Source organism: Leptosomus discolor, chromosome 2 (assembly GCF_034619465.1).
Source record: "Leptosomus discolor isolate bLepDis1 chromosome 2, bLepDis1.hap2, whole genome shotgun sequence".
In the NCBI taxonomy this organism is placed as follows: domain Eukaryota; kingdom Metazoa; phylum Chordata; class Aves; order Leptosomiformes; family Leptosomidae; genus Leptosomus; species Leptosomus discolor.
In genome coordinates, this window is record NC_141392.1 from 23,216,684 (window position 1) to 23,238,814 (window position 22,131).

Here is a 22,131-nt window from a genome sequence, read left to right on the forward strand (position 1 = left end):
CTGGCATCCTTTGTAGTAGTGAAGTCAGTCTAGTGTGTGTGGTATTGTGTGTGGTTGCCAGCTGATTGCTGGCACTCAGTCTTAGACAGCAAATGATATAATGCTTTTCTTTGCATAGACAGAAAGTGAAGTGTCATGGCTGCTTCTTTGTGGTCCTAAGATATTGTCCTGGTTTGGGTTAAACCAGAACTAATTCTGTTTTAGTGCTTTAACTTTTCAGTTAAGTCTCTTCTAAGTAACGGCACTTTCTGAAATCAACAGCATGTTTTTCCAGACAGTGACTGCTTCTAGCAGTGATAAGGCCTGATGTTTATAGTCAGTACCAAGGAATGGGATGCAGAGAGGCCCTTGCTTATAGTTGTTCTTATAGCGACCAAGGTCATGGCTAAATCCTGTACTCTGCATTGGGGTGCCGGGAGTGAAAAGGGTCGCAAGCACGTAGAAGGTCGCATCTGCAGGGAGGAGCGAACCGGACAGGTGACCCAAACCTGACCAACAGAGTATTCCATCCCATATACGTCATATTCAGTATAAAGCTGAGAGATCACGAGGTCTCTTTCTCTTCGATGACTGACATCTGAGGAGGACTCTGTCTGTTCTTCTGTCATCGATCCCGATCCGTACATCCCTGAATCCGGTGCCTGAGCCCAGCTCCTGCATCCAGTTCCTGTCTGCTGCCCTGTCCAGCCTGGGACTGCCCCAGTGCCAGCCCTGCAGTGTGGTGGTGACTTATTGTCGTCGGGAGGGAGCTGGGTTCAGTATTGGTGTTGTATATATTTGTATATATTTAATTATTTTCTTGTTTTTATTATTATCTTATCTTTTATTGTTATTGTTTCATTAAAGCTGCTTTAGTTTTCTTTCCCAAACCGTAAAGTCTCTCTTCCTTATTCTCTCTCCCTTCCCCTTCTGGGAGGGGAGAGGGTTTAATAGAGAGCGTCTGTCATTTGTTAGTGGCCAGCCCAGCCTCGACCCTTGACAGATATGCAGAGCAGTCAGGCAGCAGAGAGTAGCGATCTTTTCATTTTGTTGAATTTACCCGTTGACTAAACATTGTAAAGGCAAAGAATATCTGAGAGGAGGCCAAGGAGGAAATAGTGAGTGGCTTTAGATAGTGATCTGATTTGATATATATGAACCTGGTCTGAGAAACTGCTGGTTATTTTCTTCAGGGCCTGGTGTCTCAAGTTAGGTCCAGCTCCACAGTGAGAGCGCCTTGAGCTCGAGGCAAACTTGCAGTCTACACAGATATAAATGGTAAATAACAAGAGGGAAGACAGAAGTGCAAAACCAGCAACTCAGGGTCATGTTGTGGACAGTGGCAGAGATGAGAACAGGACACAGGTTTCCTGTTGTTATTTCCTGTCTTATAAAAGGATCATCTAATGGGCCCATTTTGCCTTGGGTTTTTTGGGGAGAACAGGGCTTGTGTATGAAACACAGGCTCCTTTTCTTGGAGGGGAGATGTGAGCTTCTGCAAAATGGGGTTTTCTTCAGAGCTTTATCCTGGGTGCAGGATCTCAGGATCAAAAACTGTGCCTCAGCCACTTCTACTGTCAAGCAATTGAGGTACTTGCTCACATTTTCCCTGGCATGCAGCTTGGAAATAAAAGCTTGCCTCTGCTTCCCCTCTGTCTCTGCAGGCCCGTTTCCTGCCATGGTGAACGAGAGGCATAATGGCAACCTGCTTGTGCACCTGGGCCCCAAGCTGCAGGCCTACCCGGGGGAGCTGCTCCGGCAGCGGCGAGGCCACGATGGCCAGCCTGAGTACCTGATCCAGTGGAGTATCGTCAGCTTGGAAGAGAGAGCAGTGGGAGGCGGCAGCGCCTCCTCTGCAGAGACCAAGCCAGAGACCGTCTCGATGTGGATGTCTGCAGAAGAGGTGTGCGCCAGCTGCCCGGCGCTGCTGGGCAAGAGGAAGCTGGAGGGGCAGTGGGGGAAAGAGGAGAAGGCAGGCAGCCCGTTTGCTGCCGATGTCCCGCTGGATGAAGCCTCGCTGCTGGAGATGAAGGCTGACGTCAGGAGCCTGGTGCAGCGAGCTGGCCGGCAGATGGCTGAGCCCGGGGCCTCCGAGTCCTCCATCCTCAACACCATCCACGTGCTGAGCGCGTACGCCAGCATTGGCTCGCTGGCGGGTGCCTTCAAGGAGACGGGAGCCCTCGACCTGCTGATGCAGATGCTGTGCCACAAGGAGAAGCAGATCCGCCGCAGCGCTGGCAAGATGCTGAGGGCCCTGGCTGCGCACGATGCAGGTGGGGGCTGCTCCTGCTGGGCAGCTGAGGGGTGCCTGTCCTTTTGTAGGCGGGGGCTGCCTGGGAAGCAGCGTGTCTCGGGGCTTGTTGGCAAGAGGGGAGGAATCAGACTGGAGGTTCCAAGCGGCTCCTTGGTCGTAGTTGCCTGGGGTGCTGTAGGACTTGGGAGCTCTTTCCCATGACGGGTTCCTGAGCTGGGGTGCGGGTTAACTGTTAGGAGGACTTATGCCAAAGGGCTTGGCCAAGTGTTGGGGGGTCTCTGCTGCATGTTGTCGACCGGAAAGGCTCTGGCCTGTTCTTGGCAGGGAGCCTTTGCTCAGGCCCTGGTGGGTAGAGGCCTGGTCCTCACACAGTCATCTCATCTGAGAGGAGCTGCCACGGCCCAGAAGTGCCTGGGGAGGCTTGGGTGCGCCTGGAAGGTTGCTGGTGGTGGTGTGTCCCACAAGAGATCTGGCTTTCCCTGTCTTACTGCCTGAATTCAGGTGGCTCTCCAGTGGGGCAGATAGGGGGCTGATTGAGGTTAAAACTTAAACTTTTTTTCTTCCCTGGAAACCTGTCCTGGAGTGAATTATTTGGGGTTGCTGCTTTGGTGGAATCTTGGAGCTTCAGGGGTGGAAGAAGTGCAGTGTTATTTAGGGGAGCAAAATGTTGCCAATCCAGGTTAAAGGACAGAAAGTGGTTCTAGGTTACACCGAGCAGCAAAGCTGTTCCTTGCCTGTGAGTGTGTCTCGGTGGGGTGAGGGATATCTCTATGGGGCCTGAAGAGTTTCTGTTGTTGTTGCAGGGAGCCGGGCCTATATCCTGCTGTCCCTGAGCCAGCAGGATGGCATTGAGCAGCACGTAGACTTTGATGGTCGCTACACCTTGCTGGAGCTGTTTGCTGAGATGATGTCTTCTGAAGAGCACTGCCTGTCCTTCGAGGGGATTCACCTTCCCCAGGTAGCGGTAGGCCCTGCCAGCCCTGGGTCTGTGGGCTTTAGGGGTCAGGAGGGGTGAGAATGGGGTGCCAGAGCTGGCGTCCTTGTTTGAGGCAGTGGGCAGTGGGCAGCTGAGCAGGACCGGGTATTGGGAGAGCTGGCCCAGGATCTGGGCCTGGCTTGAGGCTGCGGGGCTGGTGGAAAGGCACGTGGAAAGCCTTGTCTCTGAGCAGGGAGACGAGGGTGGGCTGAGAGGTCCCTGCTGCTGCCTGCTGGTCTGGAGCTGTCACAGGAGCCTGGCTGTGGATGAGCTGGTGGCTCGGAGAGAGAGCTTGGGGCTGGAGGTGCTCTGCAGGCCGGAGTCTGACAGCCATGCTTGTTGCAGATCCCTGGGAAGCTGCTGTTTGTCCTGGTGAAGCGCTACCTGTGTGTCACTTCTCTCATGGACAAGCTCAGCAGTGGTGTGGAGCAGGGAGGGGAGCCCAGCCCGCTCACCGAGGAGAAGAGACGCGTGAAGGAGGAGTTTGAGTTCAGCATGGCCATGGCAAACCTCATCTTGGAGCTGGTGCACGTGATGCGCTGGGACCACAGCCAGAAGCCAGAGCTGCTGCCCCAACAGGAGCTGTGGCCTCGCACCACCCGCTCTATCTTCCAGCACAGGACCACAGCCTGCGCTGCTGCCCAAGTGCCCATGCTCACTTCAAAACATGGTCCCCAGAAAAAGCAGGGTCGTGCCTTCCTGACCCCATCAGACTTCGCAGACCGCGGTGGCTATGTGGAGTACTTGCAGGCAAACCTGGTGCGTGGCATGAAGGTGCGCTTGCTGGAGGACTATGGTGATGCTAAAGCTGGGGAAGAAGGCGAGTTTCTTCAGAGCTCTGATAGCATGCACACGGCGCAGGTAGGTCACTAGTGGAAGTAGTCCAGCTGGGATGACGGAGGGGAGTGACAGGGGTGACTGATGATTTCCTAATGATATCTTCATGTTCAGGAAGTTAGACAATAGGCGTATCATAATTAGGACACTTCTACATCTGTCCTAGTAAAGAAGTTGCCTTTCAGAGCTGGAAGTGTGGGTCCTGAGGAAAGCTAGTCTGGTTTAGTATGGGCTCTAAAACAGATGACTATATCCTGCCTGTGAGGAACAGTCCCTAGCCCTGGTTTGATCTTGGGGGTGATTTGGGAACATGTTAGCTGGCACAAATGAGTAACACAGCAAAAGTTGCTTGAATGCCTTGGTATGTGAGTGACAGTACTTACAGCATGCTGTTGTTCTCACTGGATTGGACACAGCCTACATAGCTGTTTCTTTTGATCTGTGAGTATATGTTGGGATCTGTTTCCCTTTAAAAATGCCCTTTGGGTAAGTAGACCTTAAATGAGAGTTTCTGTTGAAAAGAGCTGTTAGAACTGCATATTTGCAGTTGAGTTGCTAAGTTTCTGCCAGGGATCAGGAAAACGGCCTCGATATTTGAGGAGGAATCATAGAATAGTTTGGGTTGGAAGGGACCTTTGAAGATCATGTAGTCCAACTACTCTGCAGTATGCAGGGACATCTTTAGCCAGATCGGGTTGGTCAGAGCCCTATTCAACCTGACCTTGAATGTTTCCAGGAGTGGGGCATCTACCACCTCTCTGGGCAGCCTGTGCCAGTGTTTCACCACCCTCGCTGTAAAAAATTTCTTCCTTATGTCTAATCTAAATCTGCCCTCTTTCAGTTTAAAACTATTACCCCTTGTTCTGTCTCAACAGGCCCTACTAAAAGTCTGTCCCCATGTTTCTTATAAGCGCCCTTTAAGTATTGAAAAGCTGCTGTAAGGTCTTCCTGGAGCCTTCTCTTTTCCAGGATGAATGAATGACAAGTCTCTCAGCCTTTCCTCATAGGAGAAGTGTTCCATCCCTCTGATCATTTTTATGGCCTTCGTCTGGACCAGCTCCGACAGGTCCATATCTTGTACTGAGGGCTCCAGAACTGGACTCAGCACTCCAGGTGGAGTCTCACCAGCGCAGAGTAGAGTGGCAGAATCGCCTCCTTCGACCTGCTGGCCACACTTCTTTTGATGCAGCCCAGGATGCAATGGGCTTTCTGGGCTCATATTCAGTTTTTCATCCACCAGTACCCTCGAGTCCTCCTCTGTAGGGCTGCACTCAATCCATTCATCCACCTGTATTGATACCATCAATAACCCTGACCCAGGTGCAGGACCTTGCACTTGGCCTTGTTGAACCTCATGAGATTCGCATGGGCCCACTTCTCAAGCTTGTCAGTGTCCCTCCCATCCTTCAGGTGTGTCAGCTGCACCACTCAGCTTGGTGTTCTCTGCAAACTTGCTGAGGGTGCACTTGATCCCACTGTCTTATGTCATCGATGAAGATACTAAACAGTACTGGTCCCGATACGGACCCTTGAGGGACACCACTTGTCACTGATCTCCATCTGGACGTTGAGCTGTTGACCACTAATGTCTGGATGCAACCATCCAGCCAATTCCTTATCCACTGAATAGTCCTCTCCCTGGAAGTGTTCAAGGCCAGGTTGGATGGGGCTTTGAGCAGCCTGGTCTAGTGGAAGGTGTCCCTGCCCATGATAGGAGGGTTGGACTAGATGGTCTTTAAGGTCCCTTCCAACCCAAACCATTCTATGATTCTATGAATTCCTTATCCACCAAATAGTCCATCCATCAAGTCCATATCTCTCCAGTTGAGAGAGAAGGATGTTGCGGGAGACCATGTCAAAGGACTTACGGAAAGAAGTCCGGACAGATGACATCTGTAGCTCTTCCCTTGTCCATTGACGTACTCACTCTGTCATAGAAGGCTGCTAGGTTGGTCAGGCAAGATGTGCCCTTGGTGAAGCCATGCTGGCTGTCTCAAATCACCTCCCTGTCCTCTGTGTGCCTTGGCATAGCTTCTAGGAGGATCTGTTATGTGATCTTCCCGGGCACAGAAGTGAGGCTGGTGGGTTGGTAGTTCCCAGGGTCCTCCTTTCTACCCCTTTTTAAAAATGGGTGCAGTGTTTACCTTTTTCCAGTCACCGGGGACTTCACCTGGCTTTTCAAATATCATGGAGAAACTTGGCAACTATATCATTCCCTCGGGACTCTAATGCATCTTGTCGGGTCCCATAGACACATATGTTCAGGTTCGTCAGGTAGTCTTGAACCTGATCTTCTCTTACAGTGGGGGCGACTTTGCTCTTCCAGTCTGTCCACTCTAAGAGGTGTTTTTTTGGCCAGCGAAGACTGGGGCAAAAAAGCTGTTGAGTATCTCAGCCTTCTCCTCATCTGTTGTTACTAGTTTGCCAGTCTTGTTCTTCTGGGGGGGTACACTTTCTCTGACCTTCCTTTTCTGTCTGACATACCTGCAGAAGGCCTTCTTGCTATTCTTTGTGTCCCTTGCCAAGTTCAGCTGAAGCTATACCTTGGCCTTCCTGACCCCATCCCTACACCATCAGGCAATGTCCCTGTACTTTTCCCAAGATACCCATCTCTGCTTCCACTGCAAGTGCATTCCATTTCCTTCTTGCCTTTTAGTTTGACCAGCAGGTCATGGCTCATCCGTGCTGGTGTCTTGCCTTACTTTCCTGATTTCTTACACTTGGGGACTGAGAGCTCTTGTGCGCTATAGAAGATGTTCTTAAAAGGCCTGCCAGCTCTGTTCTGTTCCCTTGCCCCTGAGCACGGTTTCCCAGGGAGTCCCGTTGACTTAACTTCTTGAACAGCTGGAATTTTACTTTCCCAAAATTCAAGGTCCTGACTTTACTCTTTGTCTGTCCCATATCCCTCAGAACTGTGAACTCCACCAGTGCATGATCACTGCAGCCCAGGCAGCCTCCAATCTTTGTGTCTGTGATTAGCTCACTTGCATTGGTGACGAAATAGTCCAGTAATGCATCTCCTCTGTAGGGCTGTCTATTACCTGGCCTAAGAAGTTATTCTCAATGCACTCCAGGAGTCTCCTGGATTGCCTGCAGCTTGCCGTGCTACTTTTCCAGCAGATGTCAGGGTGGTTGAAGTCCCCCAGCGGGACGAGAGCCTGCAAGTACAATCCCTCCTGTAGCTGAAGTAAAAAGGCTTTGTCAATAGGCTCCCCTTGATGGTTGGTTGGCTTGATCTCTAAATCTTCACCTAAGGCATACAGCTCTTGCCACTCCCAGCACATCCTGCTAGCGTATGGGTCAGTGCTGGAGCAGTAGGGCTTCGACACAGGCCTGGGGGTGGGAGAGCATTTGAGTGCTGTTACAGCCTTGTTGTGGGCATGCGGAGGTGTTTGCTCCTGCCTAGGCCTTTTTATTGAGACTTTCTTCTGAGTCCGGAAGGCTGGGCATGTTCAGCGAGAGCTGAGATTTTGTTTTGACTATGCATTGGGATGCTGATGGGCTTTGTGTGTCACTCTCATCTGCGTGTGGTTATTTCTGCAGGCTATCTGCTGATCTTGCACTTCGGCCATCCTTTTGAGCTTCCCAAACACTGCAGCTAGAGGCACAATTTCTCTTCTCTTAAAAATAAAGCTTTAGTGGGCTGTCTCTGCTCATGTCCTCTGCTCAGTCCAGCATTGTGTTGGCTGCAAACAGGGCTGTAATTCAGTTCATGTGTAATGGGTCTGTGTGGCAAGGTTTTGGTAGCAGGGGGGTTACAGGGGTGGCTTCTGTATGAAGCTGCTAGAAGTTTCCCCTATGTCAGATATAGCCAATGCCAGCCGGCTTTAAGACGGACCCGCCGCTGGCCAAGGCCGAGCCCATCAGCGACAGCGTTTTTCGCCTCTGTGATAAAGTATTTAAGAGACTGAAAAACAAGTTGTGGCGCAGCAGTAATGGCAGCGAGTGAGAGGAGTGAGAATATGTGAGAGAAACATCCTTCAGACACCAAGGTCAGTGAAGAAGGAGGGGGAGGAGATGCTCCAGGCGCCGGAGCAGGGATTCCCCTGCGGCCTGTGGTGAAGACCATGGTGAGGCAGGCTGTCCCCCTGCAGCCCATGGGCAGTGGGGCAGATGACTGCCTGCACCCCGTGGAGGGCCCCCATGCCGGAATAGGTGGATACCTGAAGGAGGCTGTGACCCCGTGGGAAGCCTGCACCGGAGCAGGCTCCTGGCAGGACCTGTGGCCCGTGGGGAGAGAGAAGCCCACGCTGGAGCAGGTTTGCTGCCAGAGACCCCGTGAGGGGGGCTCACGCTGGAGCAGTCGGTTCCTGAAGGACTGCACACCATGAAGGAGACCCATGCTGGAGCAGTTCATGAAGGACTGAACCCCTGGGAAGACTCACGCTGGAGAAGTCATGGAGGACTTTCTCCCGTGAGGGGGACCCCACACTGGAGCAGGGGAAACATGTGAGGAATCCTCCCCCTGAGGAGGAAGAAGCAGCAGAAAACAACAGTGTGATGAACTGACCCCAACCCCCATTCCCTGTTTTCCCCCTGTGCCGCTGGGGGGGAAGAGGGAGAAAAAATCGGGATTAAAGATAAGCCTGGGAAAGGAGGGAGGGGTGGAGGGAAGGTGTTTTAAGATTTGATTTTATTTCTCATTACTCCTCTCTGAGTTAATTGGTAATAAATCACATTTTCCTTTAATCGAGTCTGTTTTGCCCGTGATGGTAAATGTTGAGTGATCTCCCTGTCCTTATCTCAACCCCACAAGCCTGTTGTTACTTTTTTTTTTCTCTCCTGTCCAGTTAAGGACGGGGAGTGATAGAGTGGCTTTGGTGGGCACCTGGCATTTTGGCCAGGGCCAACCCACCACATCATGAAATCTTTATTAAATGGAGATAGTAACCAGGAAAATGAGAAACTGTAACCACTGCATACATTAGTGTGTGCAGCTGTGGGTTTGGGTTTGTTTTGTTTTGTTTTCTCTACCCCAAGTAATTTGCAAAAGTGCATACTTAGGTTTTGCAGTGGATAAATAAGGAGTCTGAGGCCACTTCAGTTGGTCATAGCTGTACTTCAGGTGCCACTTGAGCCTATGCTCAAAGGCTTTTACGTTTTTTTCCGATTCTCTCCCCCATTCCACTGTGGGGTGGGGAGTGAGTGAATGGCTGTGTGATGTTTAGCTGCCTGCTGGGTTAAACCATGACACTACTTCAAGCTGATTTCTGTGGGTATAGATGTCCTGCAGATAGACTTAAGTGCAAAGCTCTGTGTTGCTAGTATTCAGAAATCAATAACTGGTATCTGTAGAAATACATGACTTCCTAATGCTCTTTCCAGATCTCTCTGCTGTGACTTAAAGTTCATTCCCAACCTTTCCAGAGAGGAGGTAGAGAATTTGATGTTGAAGACAGTCTCCTTAAAATCTACTTCAGCTTTGGTTAGGCACGAGGTTCTCTAGCCTTCTTGGACTACAACCTATTTTATTTTGCATAATGCCATTTTTTTGATTTATAGCAAAATAAAAATTAGCCAGATCACAACACTGAACACTTATTTCTTTTCTCCCATTGTCTGTCTCTGCTTTCTTGTGCACAGGGAAATTGTGTGAATATTCTTTTGTGTATTCTTTTTTTTTTCCCTCAGCCAGTTGTAGACTGCGTCTTCCTTCTGATACTCTTCTGTTTATTCAGTGAGAACTGGTTTTAGGATTAATTTTTTTCTTTCAGTGACTTAGTCTGGTTCAGGCTCCTTAACTGCCTTCTAGTTTTGGAGCACTTCCTGCAGATGTAATGAGCAGCTTAAAATGCTCCAAAATGTGCCTGTGCAAGGAGGATGCTTCCAGCCTTATCTGCTTGTTGGATGGTGGTTATTACCAGTATGTGCTTGTACTGGGAGATGATAACTGTTAGGGAAGCATGTGCTGTGCGAATATGGCTTGTCCATCTTATTTGCGCTTTATTCTAGTCCCGTTCTTTCCCCTTCATACTCCTGAGTTCTTGAGTTCTGTTGAGCAGATTACTTGCCTACGAGTTCTCTGCTTGATCGCTTTCTTCTCTGGTTTAATAATTTAATGTTTGATGCTGTGTCCTTTACTGAAGTGACAATTGAAGTCAATCTTCCTTTTAGTCTAGAAAGTCAGTTGTTTCAGCAAAGAAAGATAATGCATCAATCTGTCAGAATTGAAACTTGAAGCAGGTTTACCTTTTAATTTGAATTTATTGTTTATCTTGAACACTTTTGGTTGTTGTTTCCGCTAAAATGCGCTTTAAAGGTTTTCATGCTACTGAAGTCAAAGTAGTGAAGCTGTACTGATGATGTATTTAAGAATTTTTTTTTCTCAAATTAGAAGCACTGGCTTTAGTGTTCATCAGTCACATGGAGACACCACTGAAGAACCTAAATCTTTCACATCTTATTTTTAAGTGGTTGATAAGCCTTTTGCTTTTATAACCTAGTCCATAAAGACAAATTGCAAAGGAAATATGTTTCCTACTGATTCTCTCTTTGTCCTTACTCTTCTTGATTTCAAAGATCTGTGGTTTTTTAAAACTCTGTTTTCTATTTCTTATATGCTTGTACTTGCTTTTACTTTTAATGTAACTGGGCACTTGGAAGGAGCACCAAGATCCTCTCATGTTTTTCTCCTGTTGCCTGAGATAGACATTTCAGAGGGTTTTTTTATTCACCGTTGAGCTGAAGTGTACTGTTAACTTTCATTTCCTTTGTCCAGTTGGTCCCTTGGATTCCTTCTCCTGTCTATTTTTTTGTTTAATTAGGTTGAATGAATTTGCAGTTGCTCCATCCAGGCTTGTTTTCAATAACAGTCTTCAGTAAGGCTCACGCTACTGGCGGAACCAGGTCTAAGTGGTGGTATATATTCATTGAAGCTTGTTGGCTGTTATATTTGGAAGCACCTAATTTCTGCCACTATTCGTGTTCCTTGCCCTCCTTCCTAGGAAGCTGGGAATGTACGTGGAGTCTTTGAGGGTGTTAATTTTTTATCCTGCTCTTTATGTTCATATCTGTGTATGTGTCTGTAGCAGTCCTCCAGAGTTACGTGAGAAACTTGAGTCGAACCATTCAATGAGGTATTTTTTCACAGGGATCCAACAGGAATCTGACATCTTGGAATCATTTTTGTAATGACATCTCATGGTCATCTTCTGGGCCTTTGCCATCAGTCTCTATTTGAAGGGAAATTTGATTTTTTTTTTCTCTGTTCCTCTTTCTTGTGTATCACACTTGCTTTGTATTGAGTTTATCTGCTGATGACTAGTGAGTTCAAGGTACAAGAACTGCTTCTCCCTGGTCTTTGTTAAAATTTTGATCCTTTTCAATTAGTTCTGCTTTTGCAGCTCATCCTGCCTGAGGCTTGCTGTCAGTCTTCTGTGTGCAAAATACAAATTCATGTGCATTTTTGATTTGGGACAGTCCATCATGAGTCTGTCTCCTACCTCCTCTCATCTTTCCTTTGTTGCTCTGTTTCCTGTTGCTTTCTTTGCCTCTCCAAAGAGAAAGTTTCGCTGTTGTGCCTGGTCCGTCAGTCATGCTTTTTCATGACTCCTTTGAGATGATATTTGGTACATAACTAGTGTAGGTCAGGGATTCATTGAACACCAGTTGGTGTTGTGTGTAGAATTTAACTGAGTTTGCTGCCATGTAGTACTTTCTCAAAGTCTGTCAGCATCTTATCTCTTTAGTTCTCCAGCACAATGGAGTCTAGCACTGGTGTAGCTCCCAAAAGAGCTCAGTGAATCAGGGAACACATATGTTTTTCTGCTGTGTTGTTTTTGGGGCTTTTTTGTGTTGTGGGTTGTTTTTTTTTTTAAGTTATTGAAATGTTGTACTTGCTGTTGCTGGGTCTTCCTTCTGCTCAGAAGTTAGATGTAAAGCTACGATATGGGAAGCCCTAAAAAAAACCCCACCTTTTGATTTTGAGAGGCAACTTGGACAAAGCACAGAAAACAATTGCCTTCTTTTGAGACGTGCTTGTCAAGAGCCCAAAACCTGTCTGAGAGGGCTGGTGAATGACCAAGGTGTAAAAGTATAACCAATAGAAGGTAAAGTCAGAGTAGGAAAAATAATTTTCTTTACGTTTGCATTCACCAAGTGGTTTGTGCCTCAAGACCCTTTATATACAGCTCCTCTGCCTCGAGGTAGTGTTGGTTACATTATTCCTTTGTATGCTTTTCCCAAAGCACCTGCTGCTGGTCGCTTTTGGAACAGGCATGCTTAACTAGCTGCACTCCTGTCACTGCTGCTGTGCTAGATGGGGTCTGTAGTGGTTGCAGGCAAAGTTGTTGGTGTTTTTTAGTAGAGATCCATGTGTAACAAGTTAATAAAGGTAGTATGCTTAAAAATTAGACAATGTGTGTGTTGAAATCTGTATATGAATTAGGTGGTCTTCTACTTGAACAGTGCTTGCTATTTCCGTGCATTTGGGAAATGATGGACAAATGTAGTATGAGGATTGAATGATTGAGCAAGTCTGATCATCTAGATCTGTTTCACCCACAGGTTTTATGGCAGTCAACATGTCGGATCTGCTGGATGCGTTGGCACATGCTGGAGATTGTTGGCTTTGGAGACCAGTGGGAAGATCCTGCTGTTTTGGAAGAAGAATATAGTCCGATAGAGAGCTTTAATCTAGACACAGGTGAGATTGTATGCTGCGTGTTTGTGGCTGTGTCATCTCTTTCTGATTCTGCTGTGGCATATTTTTGAGTGGTGAACTTTATATGGCTAAGCGTATAGTAACTAGCAGGTTGGATTTAGAAAGCACTATGGGCTGTTAGTTTGTATGACCATGTAGAGCTGGTTAAGTAATTACGTGGCTTATAGTTGAATGGGGTATTTTTGAATCCTAGACTTCTGTCATGATATAATAAAAGTCATGATATAAAAAGCATAAAACTTGATTTAAACTGCAACTGTCAAAAATGTGTGTTTGAGTGATCTGAACAAACTGCCAAAATAAGAACGTAGAATCTCTCTGAGATGAAGTTGCTTTAAGGACCTTCAGATCTCCTTAAATAAGTCTTGTGGATTTTTAAAAGCATTAACATGCCAATGATTTGTTTAACTTCATACTACTCAGTTTTGGGCAAGGTGAGCTTTAAATGCACTGTTTCCATAAGACATCTGCAGTATCTCCTACAATCCTTTGACATTGCCCTTGTATTGAAAGAAGATAAAAGGGAAAATCCAGACTTCAGATATTCCGTTCTTGTTCCGCATCTGACATGACTCTGGCCAGGGAAACCTGTTAAAGCAACCCTTTTGTCGTGTCCACGATCTTGTAGGAGATCTTGTAGGAAATCTTTCGGGTGGAGTGATTTGGTTTTAACTGCTGCAAGAGACAGAATATACATGAGATCAGCAGCTAATTATCCACTTAAGCGGGATTCTTTGTGCCAGTTGAAAAGATGGCTTCGTTACTGGCTTCCAGCTCTTGTAACTGAAGACTCAATGCATGTCAGTTTGAAGTGGCTAAGTTAAAACAAACTTGGTTAGACTTTGCCTTTTTTCTCGGTCTCTCTGATGTTGGTAGAAGCATGGGATCTATTTCCCTTCCATGCAAAACTCTTTCCAGTCATCATATCCTACATAGAAATTGAATTGAAAAAGTATTGATTCTTTCTGCTTTGGATCTTGACAGTTGGATAAACTAGCTCATGTTGACTGACTGTGGGTAATTAGCCATGTATGTAGTTGATTTTAGCATGCTTGAGCCTCTTGGAGTATGGCCCTTTTCTGTTGAGTCTTGAAGTGTTGAATGTCTCCCACTTTGCATTTGCAGAGAGAGCTGCAAGTTGTTGCTTAACAGATACGAGCAAGTGTTGATTCAGCTATTATTTCTAAATTGACTAGGGAATGTCTAACCTTCATGACAGATTTTTTTCTCCATCTCGTAATTTTGGATGCATTAGCTAAAAGGAGCGTGATAACTGGGCAGTCTCATTTTGCCTTTGCCTATAATTATTTGTTCCATTAGCCATCAGGAGTAGTTTGGAAAAGATAGAAGCTTATGGCAGAATTCACTTCCTATCCATTGACTCCTCTAGCATATTGGGCCAGCTTAGTTTCACCTTCTGCAGCTGCATGCTGGCACTGTGGGTTCTGCTGGTGCTGGGTGTCCGAGTGCGTTGCTCTGGCTGGTCCAGGCACTGTGGCAGGTTGGGGGAGCAGTGAGCTAGCGGTGCCCATTTTGTTTCTGTTCTGCAGCCCAGAGAGGTTCAAGTGAAGATGTTAATCCCCATCTCTAAGCTTCTGGGGTCTCTTCCCAGCATGTTCCCCCTCTCTCGCTGCCCTCTTGTCACCGCCCTCCCCCATAACAGGCTGTGGGACAGCGAGGACCTCTTCTGCCCAGACGGTCCGCATGAGCTTTCCCGGGGGTAGGTGGGGTGTGCAGCAGAGGGTGGGGGAATTGGCAGAGCTGACAGCGCCCTTCCCTGCTCTGTTTTCCTGCAGTTGCGCGGCCGTTTTTGTGCAAGCCCTTTGGGGGGCTGTACTCCCTGCCTTACCTGGGGGAGCCGCCGACCAAGGATGCGGAGGCCCTGAGCCGTGCTGAGTGGTGGGAGCTGCTCTTCTTTGTGAAGAAGCTGGGAGCACAGGAGCAGAAAGAGATCATCTGTCTCATCCAGCAGGACCAGGGAGAGCAGGTACGGGCCAGAGGCTGCAGTGGGGAATGGGGAGGGAAAATGTTAGAAGAGGGATTGGGCCCGGAGGAAGACATGGCAAGGGTGAGCTGTGCAGGGCCAGCCTGAACGGGGCAGAAATGGGACTGAAATGGGAGGGTGAGCTGGGGATGGTGAAAGCGTGGGGAGCTAGGCACAGCAAAGGGGCGAGGAGAGCTGAGAGGAAACGCAGTCTCCCATGGCCCTGAAAGAGCGACTGCGTCCAGTGAGGTTTGGGCAGGCGAGGCAAGCCCATGGGGTGATGCTGCCGGTTGCGGGTGGGTGGTGAGTGCGGGTGGGAGGTCTGGGCTGGTGGTAGTTGGTTTGGGGACAGCCCGGGGAGGGTGGCAGTGGGGAATGGCCCTGGGGGCCTCCGGTGGCGCAGCCTTTCTGTGCGTTGCGGCACTGGCCGCCACAAGGCGTGTGGGGCCTGTGGCGAGTCCGCGAGGGTTGAGTTGTCCCCGTCTGTCCAGCTGTCGGAGGTGGATGAAGAAGCCCTGATGCAGCTGTCGGTACCTGCGGAGCTGGCCCTGAAGGTGCTGCGGGTCTTGGAGAAGCAGTGCCAGGGCAGCGCTCAGCGTGACCTGCGCGGCTCGCGCATCTACGCCAAATACTTCCTCGGTAGGGGGGCCGAGCAGGATGGCGGGGGGAGCACCGCAGTGTCCTCGGAGGGTGCTGGCTGCAGGAGCGCTGGCCCCGAAGCCACGATGGCCGAGGCAGCCAAGGAAGAGCTTTCTGCAGCCGCAGTGCCGCCCCGAGCCCCCGCTGTGGCGGCGAAGTCAGATTCCCAGCTCTTCAGTGAGCTCCTTGAGAGGGAAGGGCTGCTCTTCCCGGAGGCGACGGAGGAGCAGATCAAAGGTAATTGCCCACCATGTGCTGGGGCACCCGCACGGTGCTGGAGGCGCCTCCGTTGCCTCAAGGGAGGAAGGCTTTGGGCAGGGTGTGGGCATCTCCAGGCGCCCAGAGGTTGCCTGGGGAGGGGGGAGCCTGTGGGTGCTGGGTCTGTGGGTGCACGGCAGCCTGGGAGTTGCTGGGGGTGTTAGTGGTGCCCTGACGCCTGTGTCCCTGCCTCCTTCCCGCCAGCGTTGGGCATCTGCGAGGGGGTGAGCGAGAGGGGCTTGCTGGCCAGGATTGCAGCCATGGCGGAGGTGATCCAGAGCAGCAGCACAGAGGTGGGGCTGCGCTTAGCCGGGCTCAAGCACGTCCTGAAGATTCTGGAGGAGGAGCCTGGGCCTGAGCAGCAAGTCGGCAAAGCCCAGGGCAGGCTGGGGACCAGGAGTGTTGGGTGAGCCGTGGGGTGCTGCACCCCTCTCCTGCTGGCTGGGGGGACACGTGTCAGCAGGGTGGGGGACAGTACTGGAGGTGGGAGCGCAGGAGGTGGCAGTGAAAGTGTGAAGGCCGGCACGTCCTTGCATGCTCGGCAAGAGGAGAGGTGGATCTTGTGTCCCTTTGTCCCGGGCAGGCTCATTCCTGGGGCTGACCCAGGTGTGGTAGAGCCCTGTGGGCAGGGAGAAGGTGGCTGGCAGGGCCTGAGGTGGAGGTGTGCCAGCAGCAGCGCCAGGAGGCTCCTCCTGAGGCGTCCTTTCCCGTGCAGGGAGAAGCTGGTGAAGGTGGCAGTGGAGGTGCTGAGCACCGAGGTGGCAGAGAAGGCCCTGGTGGTGGTGACGCTGCGGCTGCTGGCCGTGCTGATGGCCAAGTACGACTGGCGTGTGCCGTTTGCCACGGAGGGGGGTGTGCGAGCTGTGCTGGCCTGCATGCAGCAGCACGCCTCCTCCGCCCTAGTGCAGCAGGCTGGCCTGGCGGTGAGTGTGTCGGGGGGATGCTGTAGGTGGGCAGGCAGGGTGCAGGCTCGCCCAGGTGTGGCGGAGATGCCTGCTGCCCTCCTGACTGCTGTTGACCTTGCAGGCCCTGAAGGTGCTGGTAGGAGCTGTGGCTGGAGAGCCAGGCGATGCCGGTGGGAAGCCCTTGCCCCTGAACCATGCCGACGCGCAGATGATGCGGGAGATCTTTGCCAGCATCGGCTCTGCCTCCAGCGAGGGCTCGGCAAGCCTGCTGAGTGCCATCCCTGCTGCCATAAGCGCCATGCAGAGGGTCCCAGGGTAGGGGCGGAGTGAGGACAGCGGGTGGGGCTGGGGGGACCGTCTAGGGGTGGGGGCAGGCGCATGGCAGGCAGGGGGCTTGTGGGTGGAGGGAAGGCTCTGTGCTTGTGGGAGGAAGAGGCCGGCATTGCTCTGTCCCTGCAGGGGCTCCTCAGGCGTGCAGAACGGCTTGCTGGTGGTGAACATGCTGATGGACGGCCACCGGGGCCTGGCGGAGCAGCTGGTGAGCTGCGATCTCCCCGCGGTGCTGCAGAGCTGCTGGTGGGACGGGCAGAGCAGCAGCTGCCCTCACGCGATGCTGGCCCTCGGCGCCATCAACCGCCTCGCGGAGCACCAGCTGACCCTGGAGACAGCAGGTAGCCGGCCGCCCGCGCCCTGCCGCGCCGCCCCACGGCCCCACGGGCGCAGCGGGCAGGGCTGCCTCGCCTGCCGGGGCCCAGCACCCTGCCGCACCTCTCAAGCGAGCGCCTGGGCTGGGCCCGTGTGTCCCTGTCGTGGCAGGCAGAGGGGCCCCGCCGGGCCTGAGGGACGTGCGGACACTTCTGGGCGGCCTGGGGGACGGCGTCTTGTCCAAGGACGTGGTGGTGGCCCTGGAGCGGCAGCTCTGCGGCGAAGGCCCCGTCCGCTCCGGCGAGGCGGCCCAGCTGCTGCAGGACCAGAGATGCTTCAGGCTGCTGCTGCGCAGCTTAGAGCTGCTGGGGGCGGAGAAGGCTGTGAGCCTGAGCATCCTCAGGTGGGTCCAGGGGGATTTGGTGGGGTTCTGTGGCCTCCACAGCGGGTGTGTGAGTGCGGGTGGTGACTCTGGGGGGACATGGCGCATATTTGTGCTGTTCTTTACCAGGGGCAGGCAGCAGCCCATATGTGGGTGGTGATTGGGGCATCCTGGGGCACAGGGCCGTGTGGGGACGGAGCAGCACGTGCCTGGGTGCTGGTGGGGTGTCTGAGGTGCCGGGGGAGCCTTGGCACCAAGCCCCTGGTGGGGTGCTGTCCTTCCAGACGGGGCAGGGAAGCAGGGGTGCCTCTGGCACCGCTGTGTGTGTGCCCCGGCCTGAGTGTGGGCCGAACTCCATCACTCAGGATCCTGGACAAGTTCCTGGACGGTTACCAGGAGGATGTGCTGCCCTGGCACGAGTGTGTGGAGCCCTGTTTGTCCTCCCTGAGTGCCCACAGCAGCGACCGGGAGGTGAGGGAGCCCTGGGACTCCTGTCAGGCGGGGACGGGTTTGGTGGCTGTGCCGTGCACCGGCCCGGCCTGGTGTCGGTGAAGCAGGGTCCCCACCTGCAGCAGCCTGGCCTTGTTGTGGCCGAGACCCTGGGAGAGGTGGGAAGCAGCTGTGCTGGCCGTGGCCGTGACCTCGTCCCGCTGGCTGGCGTGCCCAGGGCCGTGCGTTGTGGGTGCTGCTGCGTGGTTGGGGCGGAGGGGACGGAGCGCTGCGGCACCCTGGTGCTGGGGCCTGGGGGGATCCTGGCCCGGGCCCCACCGCTGGCCTGACGGCTGCCTGCTCAGCAGGTGGTGCAGGAGGTCGTTGGCTTCCTGCACCGCCTGGCCACCGCCAGCAAGGACTGTGCGGTGGTGATGTGCCGCGTGGGCACCCGCGAGGCTCTGTCCAAAGCCCTGGACAAGCACAGCACGGCCCCGTCGCTGGCTCCAGCCCTGCTCGATCTGGTGACCGACTGCGAGAAGTACGCCGGCCTCTACAAGAAGCTGACGACGAGCATCTTGGCCGGCTGCATCCAGGTAGGCCCGGGGAGGCCTGGCCGCGCTGGGGCTCTGGGTCTTGGGGCCATCCAGGGCGGGCTTGTGCTCTCTGCCTGCTGCAGCCGTGCGGCGGGCGAGGGGAGGAGGACCCAGGGCCCCTGGTAAGAGCCTCGCCCCATCTCATAGCTGGTCCTAGGGCAGATCGAGGAGCACCGCCGGAGCCACCAGCCCATCAGCATCCCCTTCTTTGATGTCTTTCTGCGCAACCTGTGCCGAGGTGAGCACCGGGAGCGGGAGCTGAACCCCTGTGGCTGCTGTGTGCTGGCCGGGCAGCTGGAGGGTCCGTGTGCTCTGCCCGCAGGCTCCAGCGTGGAGGTGAAGGAGGAGAAGTGCTGGGAGAAGGTGCAGGTCTCCTCCAACCCCCACCGGGCCAGCAAGCTGACGGACAGGAACCCCAAGACCTACTGGGAGTCGAACGGCAGCACCGGCTCCCACTTCATCACTGTCCACATGCAGTGCGGCGTGGTGGTCAGGTGGGGCTGGGCCGGGTGGGCCTGGGGCCTTGGGGCCAGGAGGGCCAGCGGCTGTGTGGGAAGGAGAGGGCTTTGGGGATGTGTGCGAGCCCTATGCCTGCGGTGCCCATCCTGGGGGTCGCTGGACGTGGGGAGCAGCGTGTGGGGCTGGCAGGGGCCAAGGCAGGGCGGTGGGAGCAGCTGGGCAGCACCGTGTTTGCTGTGCGGCAGGGAGATGAGCATGCTGGTGGCCAGCGAGGACTCCAGCTACATGCCGGCCCGGGTGGTGGTGCTGGGGGGAGACAGCCCTGCCACCGTCAGAACGGAGCTCAACGCGGTGAGTCTCGCAGGGGTTGCTCAGGCTGTGGGGCCCCATGGGAGCGGCGACTGGTCCTTGCTGTGCCCCGTGGACGTCTGGCCCTGTTGTGGGGCCTTGGGAGGTGCCCCGCAGGGAGGTGGGGACGGCAGGAGCTGCGCTGCGGGAGCGTCCTCCTGCTGTGGGCAGCGGGTGCTGGAGACTCGGGCACGGGCAGCCCTGCAGCGCAGTCTGCAGCAGGCTGGTGGGCTGGGGCTGCGAGCCAGAAGCGAGGCCCTGTCAGGGGTGCTCTGTGGCTGCTGGGGGGGCAGAGGCCATGGCTTTAACAGGGGGTGGCCAGGGGAGAATGCAGGGTGGCTTGTGCCAGCTGCCTGGCGTGCTGAGGGCTTGCTGTCTGCCTGCAGGTGACTGTCCTGCCCTCGGACAGCAGAGTGATCCTGCTGGAGAACATGACCCGCTTCTGGCCCGTCATCCAGATCCGGGTGAAGCGGTGCCAGCAGGTAGGGGAGCAGAAGGCCGGGCCAGGGAGCTGGCAGCATGGGGCATCGGGGCCGTGCCTGAGGAGCTGAGAGTCGTGCTCTCCGTAGGGCGGCATCGACACCCGTGTGCGTGGCATCGAGGTGCTGGGTCCCAAGCCGACTTTCTGGCCTGTCTTCAAGGAGCAGCTGTGCCGGCGGACGTTCCTCTCCTGCACCGCTCGGGCTCATGCCTGGTGCCAGGAGATCTGCCGGGACCGGGGGCGACTGCTGCAGCTCTTTGGCAGGTGAGTTGTCTCCTGGCTGTGCCGTCATGTCCCAGGGCCTGGGAGAGTGGTGCTGGCAGTCTGTGAGGGGACTGTAGGGCCAGGAGGGGAGCAGCCGGGTGTCCTGCCTGGACAGGGAGGGGCCCTGGCTCCTCACTGGCTACCAGCAGTCCTGGAGGGCCAGGGCCACCCTGGGGTCTCCCAGTTTCAGCTGGGCCCGTGGGCACAGGGAGCCCACCAGAGAGGTGCCCCACGGGAGCTGGCGTGTCCTGACCTAGAGGGGGTCGGTCGGGCGCAGGTGGGACCTGGCGGCCGCAGGCACCACCACTGGCTGCTGGGGGCAAGTGGGGCTGCTGAGCCGTCGTGCCTGGCCAGGGGCAGGGCAGGGAGGGCGTGCTGTGCTCTGCTCTCCTGGGGGAGTCCCGCAGCCCTCGGCAGTGCCCGGCAGCGCTGCGTGCTGCCCGGTGGCTGTTGCAGGCTGAGCCGGGCGCTGCAGCACGAGCAGGGCTTCGCCGACCGCTTCCTTCCTGACGATGAGGCGGCCCGGGCCTTGGGCAGGACGTGCTGGGAGGCCCTGGTGACCCCCTTGGTGCAGAGCATCACCAGCCCAGGTACCCTGCGCTCGCCCGGGCCCCTCTGCGCCGTGCTCCGGCCGAGGCACCCCGCTCTGAGTCTGGTTGGCCTCTCAGACCCCCAGGGCATCAGCCCCTTGGCCTGGCTGCTGAGCGAGTACCTGGAGAACGTGGAGCCACCCTGCCGTGCCACGAGCGGCGGTGCTGCCTTTGGGTCCCGCGTGCGGCGCCTGACCCAGCTCCTGGTGCACGTGGACCCCGGTGGCCTGGAGCCGGAGGAGGCGAGAGCAGCTGGTGAGTGAGGGGCTGCCCTCCCCTGCGGCTGGGAGGGCGGTGGTGCAGAGTGCCAGGCTGCGGCCGTGGGGATCTGCTGGGGAGCTCTGGGGGGGCCCTGTGGCACAGGAGGCTCCCGAGCCAGGGAAGGCTCACGGCCGTGCCCCTGCAGTGGCCATGCCTGCTGGGCATCTCCTCTCCCCTGCGCCCCCCAGGGAGATGGGGAGGCTGCTGCCGGTCAGTGTGGGGGTCCTGCCCGCAGAGTTGCGCTGAGGCCAGGGTTGTCCCTTGGCAGGCGGGAAGGAGGGGAAGAACAAGGAGGTGCCGGCCAGGGCTGTGAAGGCGGTGGTGGAGAAGTCGAGTGGCCTGCGGGGCATCTCGCAGTGCTGGCGTGGCGTGGTGCAGCAGCAGGTAGAGCTGGGAGAACCGGCCTTGGGGGCCCAAAAGCGCGGGTGGGACCCTGCAGCGCGTGGGTGTAGGGGAAATTGGGGCCTGGCGGTGCCCTGGGAGCATGGGGAGGGCGCGGGGCTGTCTGTACCTGGCCTCCGCGGGGCCCAGAGGGGTGTGGGGACAGTCCCTGCCGCACTTGCCACCCTGGCAGGGCTCAGGCCTCAGCCTGGCGCTCCGCCTAAGCTGGTGCTGCAAGCCAGGGAGAGGTCGAGCGCTGAGCTCCTTATTTCCCACTGGGAAGCTGCTGGCTTCTGTCCTGCCGCCACAGGCCCTGGCAAGCCCTGGGGGCTGCGCTCCTGCCTCGCTGCAAGCTCTGCGGAGCCTGTGGCAGCACCAGGGCCTGTAGTGGGCCCCTGGCCGGGACCTGGGTGGTTGGTGTGAACGGAGCGGCACTGGGGCTGTGGACGTTCCTGTGGGCCACGGGCACGTCCTGCTGCGGGGCTCACCCCTGTCGTGCTGCATCCCGCAGGTGCAGCAGTTCCTGGAGGCGGCAGGGCAGGCGCCGGACCTTGTGGAGCGATACTGCGGGCTGTACCAGCGCCTGCGTGGTGCCACGGAGGAGCTCTTTGGGCAGCAGGCCGCCTTCATGCTGGCCCTGGGCCAGGGCTTTGCAGGGGCTTTGCTGCAGCTCTCCTTCCTCGCTGCCCTGCACGTGAGTTGAGGGAGCGCGGCACTAGTGCCGGGGCCCCGGCCGCCCCAGCCCCGGGTGCAGGCTGGGGAGGCTGCCCTGGCCCACGGCCTCGCTCCGGGCGGGCGGTG

At 54.8% G+C, this 22,131-nt stretch overlaps 1 protein-coding gene across 1 annotated transcript in view; it reads left to right on the forward strand.

The window, feature by feature from the left end:
• Positions 1-22,131, forward strand: part of CUL9 (cullin 9) — a 38,259-nt gene that overhangs the window by 1,990 nt on the left and 14,138 nt on the right. Inside the window, exons 3-24 of the mRNA XM_086482259.1 lie at positions 1,644-2,252; positions 3,037-3,191; positions 3,555-4,070; positions 12,552-12,690; positions 14,505-14,695; positions 15,184-15,568; positions 15,794-15,995; positions 16,305-16,512; positions 16,616-16,809; positions 16,954-17,165; positions 17,311-17,542; positions 17,887-17,992; positions 18,319-18,546; positions 18,694-18,784; positions 18,869-19,040; positions 19,251-19,356; positions 19,740-19,835; positions 19,923-20,098; positions 20,555-20,688; positions 20,767-20,943; positions 21,218-21,333; positions 21,842-22,024. Of these exons, the coding sequence (XP_086338385.1) occupies positions 1,658-2,252; positions 3,037-3,191; positions 3,555-4,070; positions 12,552-12,690; positions 14,505-14,695; positions 15,184-15,568; positions 15,794-15,995; positions 16,305-16,512; positions 16,616-16,809; positions 16,954-17,165; positions 17,311-17,542; positions 17,887-17,992; positions 18,319-18,546; positions 18,694-18,784; positions 18,869-19,040; positions 19,251-19,356; positions 19,740-19,835; positions 19,923-20,098; positions 20,555-20,688; positions 20,767-20,943; positions 21,218-21,333; positions 21,842-22,024 (4,614 nt within the window). The 5' untranslated portion in view covers positions 1,644-1,657. The remainder of the gene's footprint in view (positions 1-1,643; positions 2,253-3,036; positions 3,192-3,554; positions 4,071-12,551; positions 12,691-14,504; positions 14,696-15,183; positions 15,569-15,793; positions 15,996-16,304; positions 16,513-16,615; positions 16,810-16,953; positions 17,166-17,310; positions 17,543-17,886; positions 17,993-18,318; positions 18,547-18,693; positions 18,785-18,868; positions 19,041-19,250; positions 19,357-19,739; positions 19,836-19,922; positions 20,099-20,554; positions 20,689-20,766; positions 20,944-21,217; positions 21,334-21,841; positions 22,025-22,131) is intronic.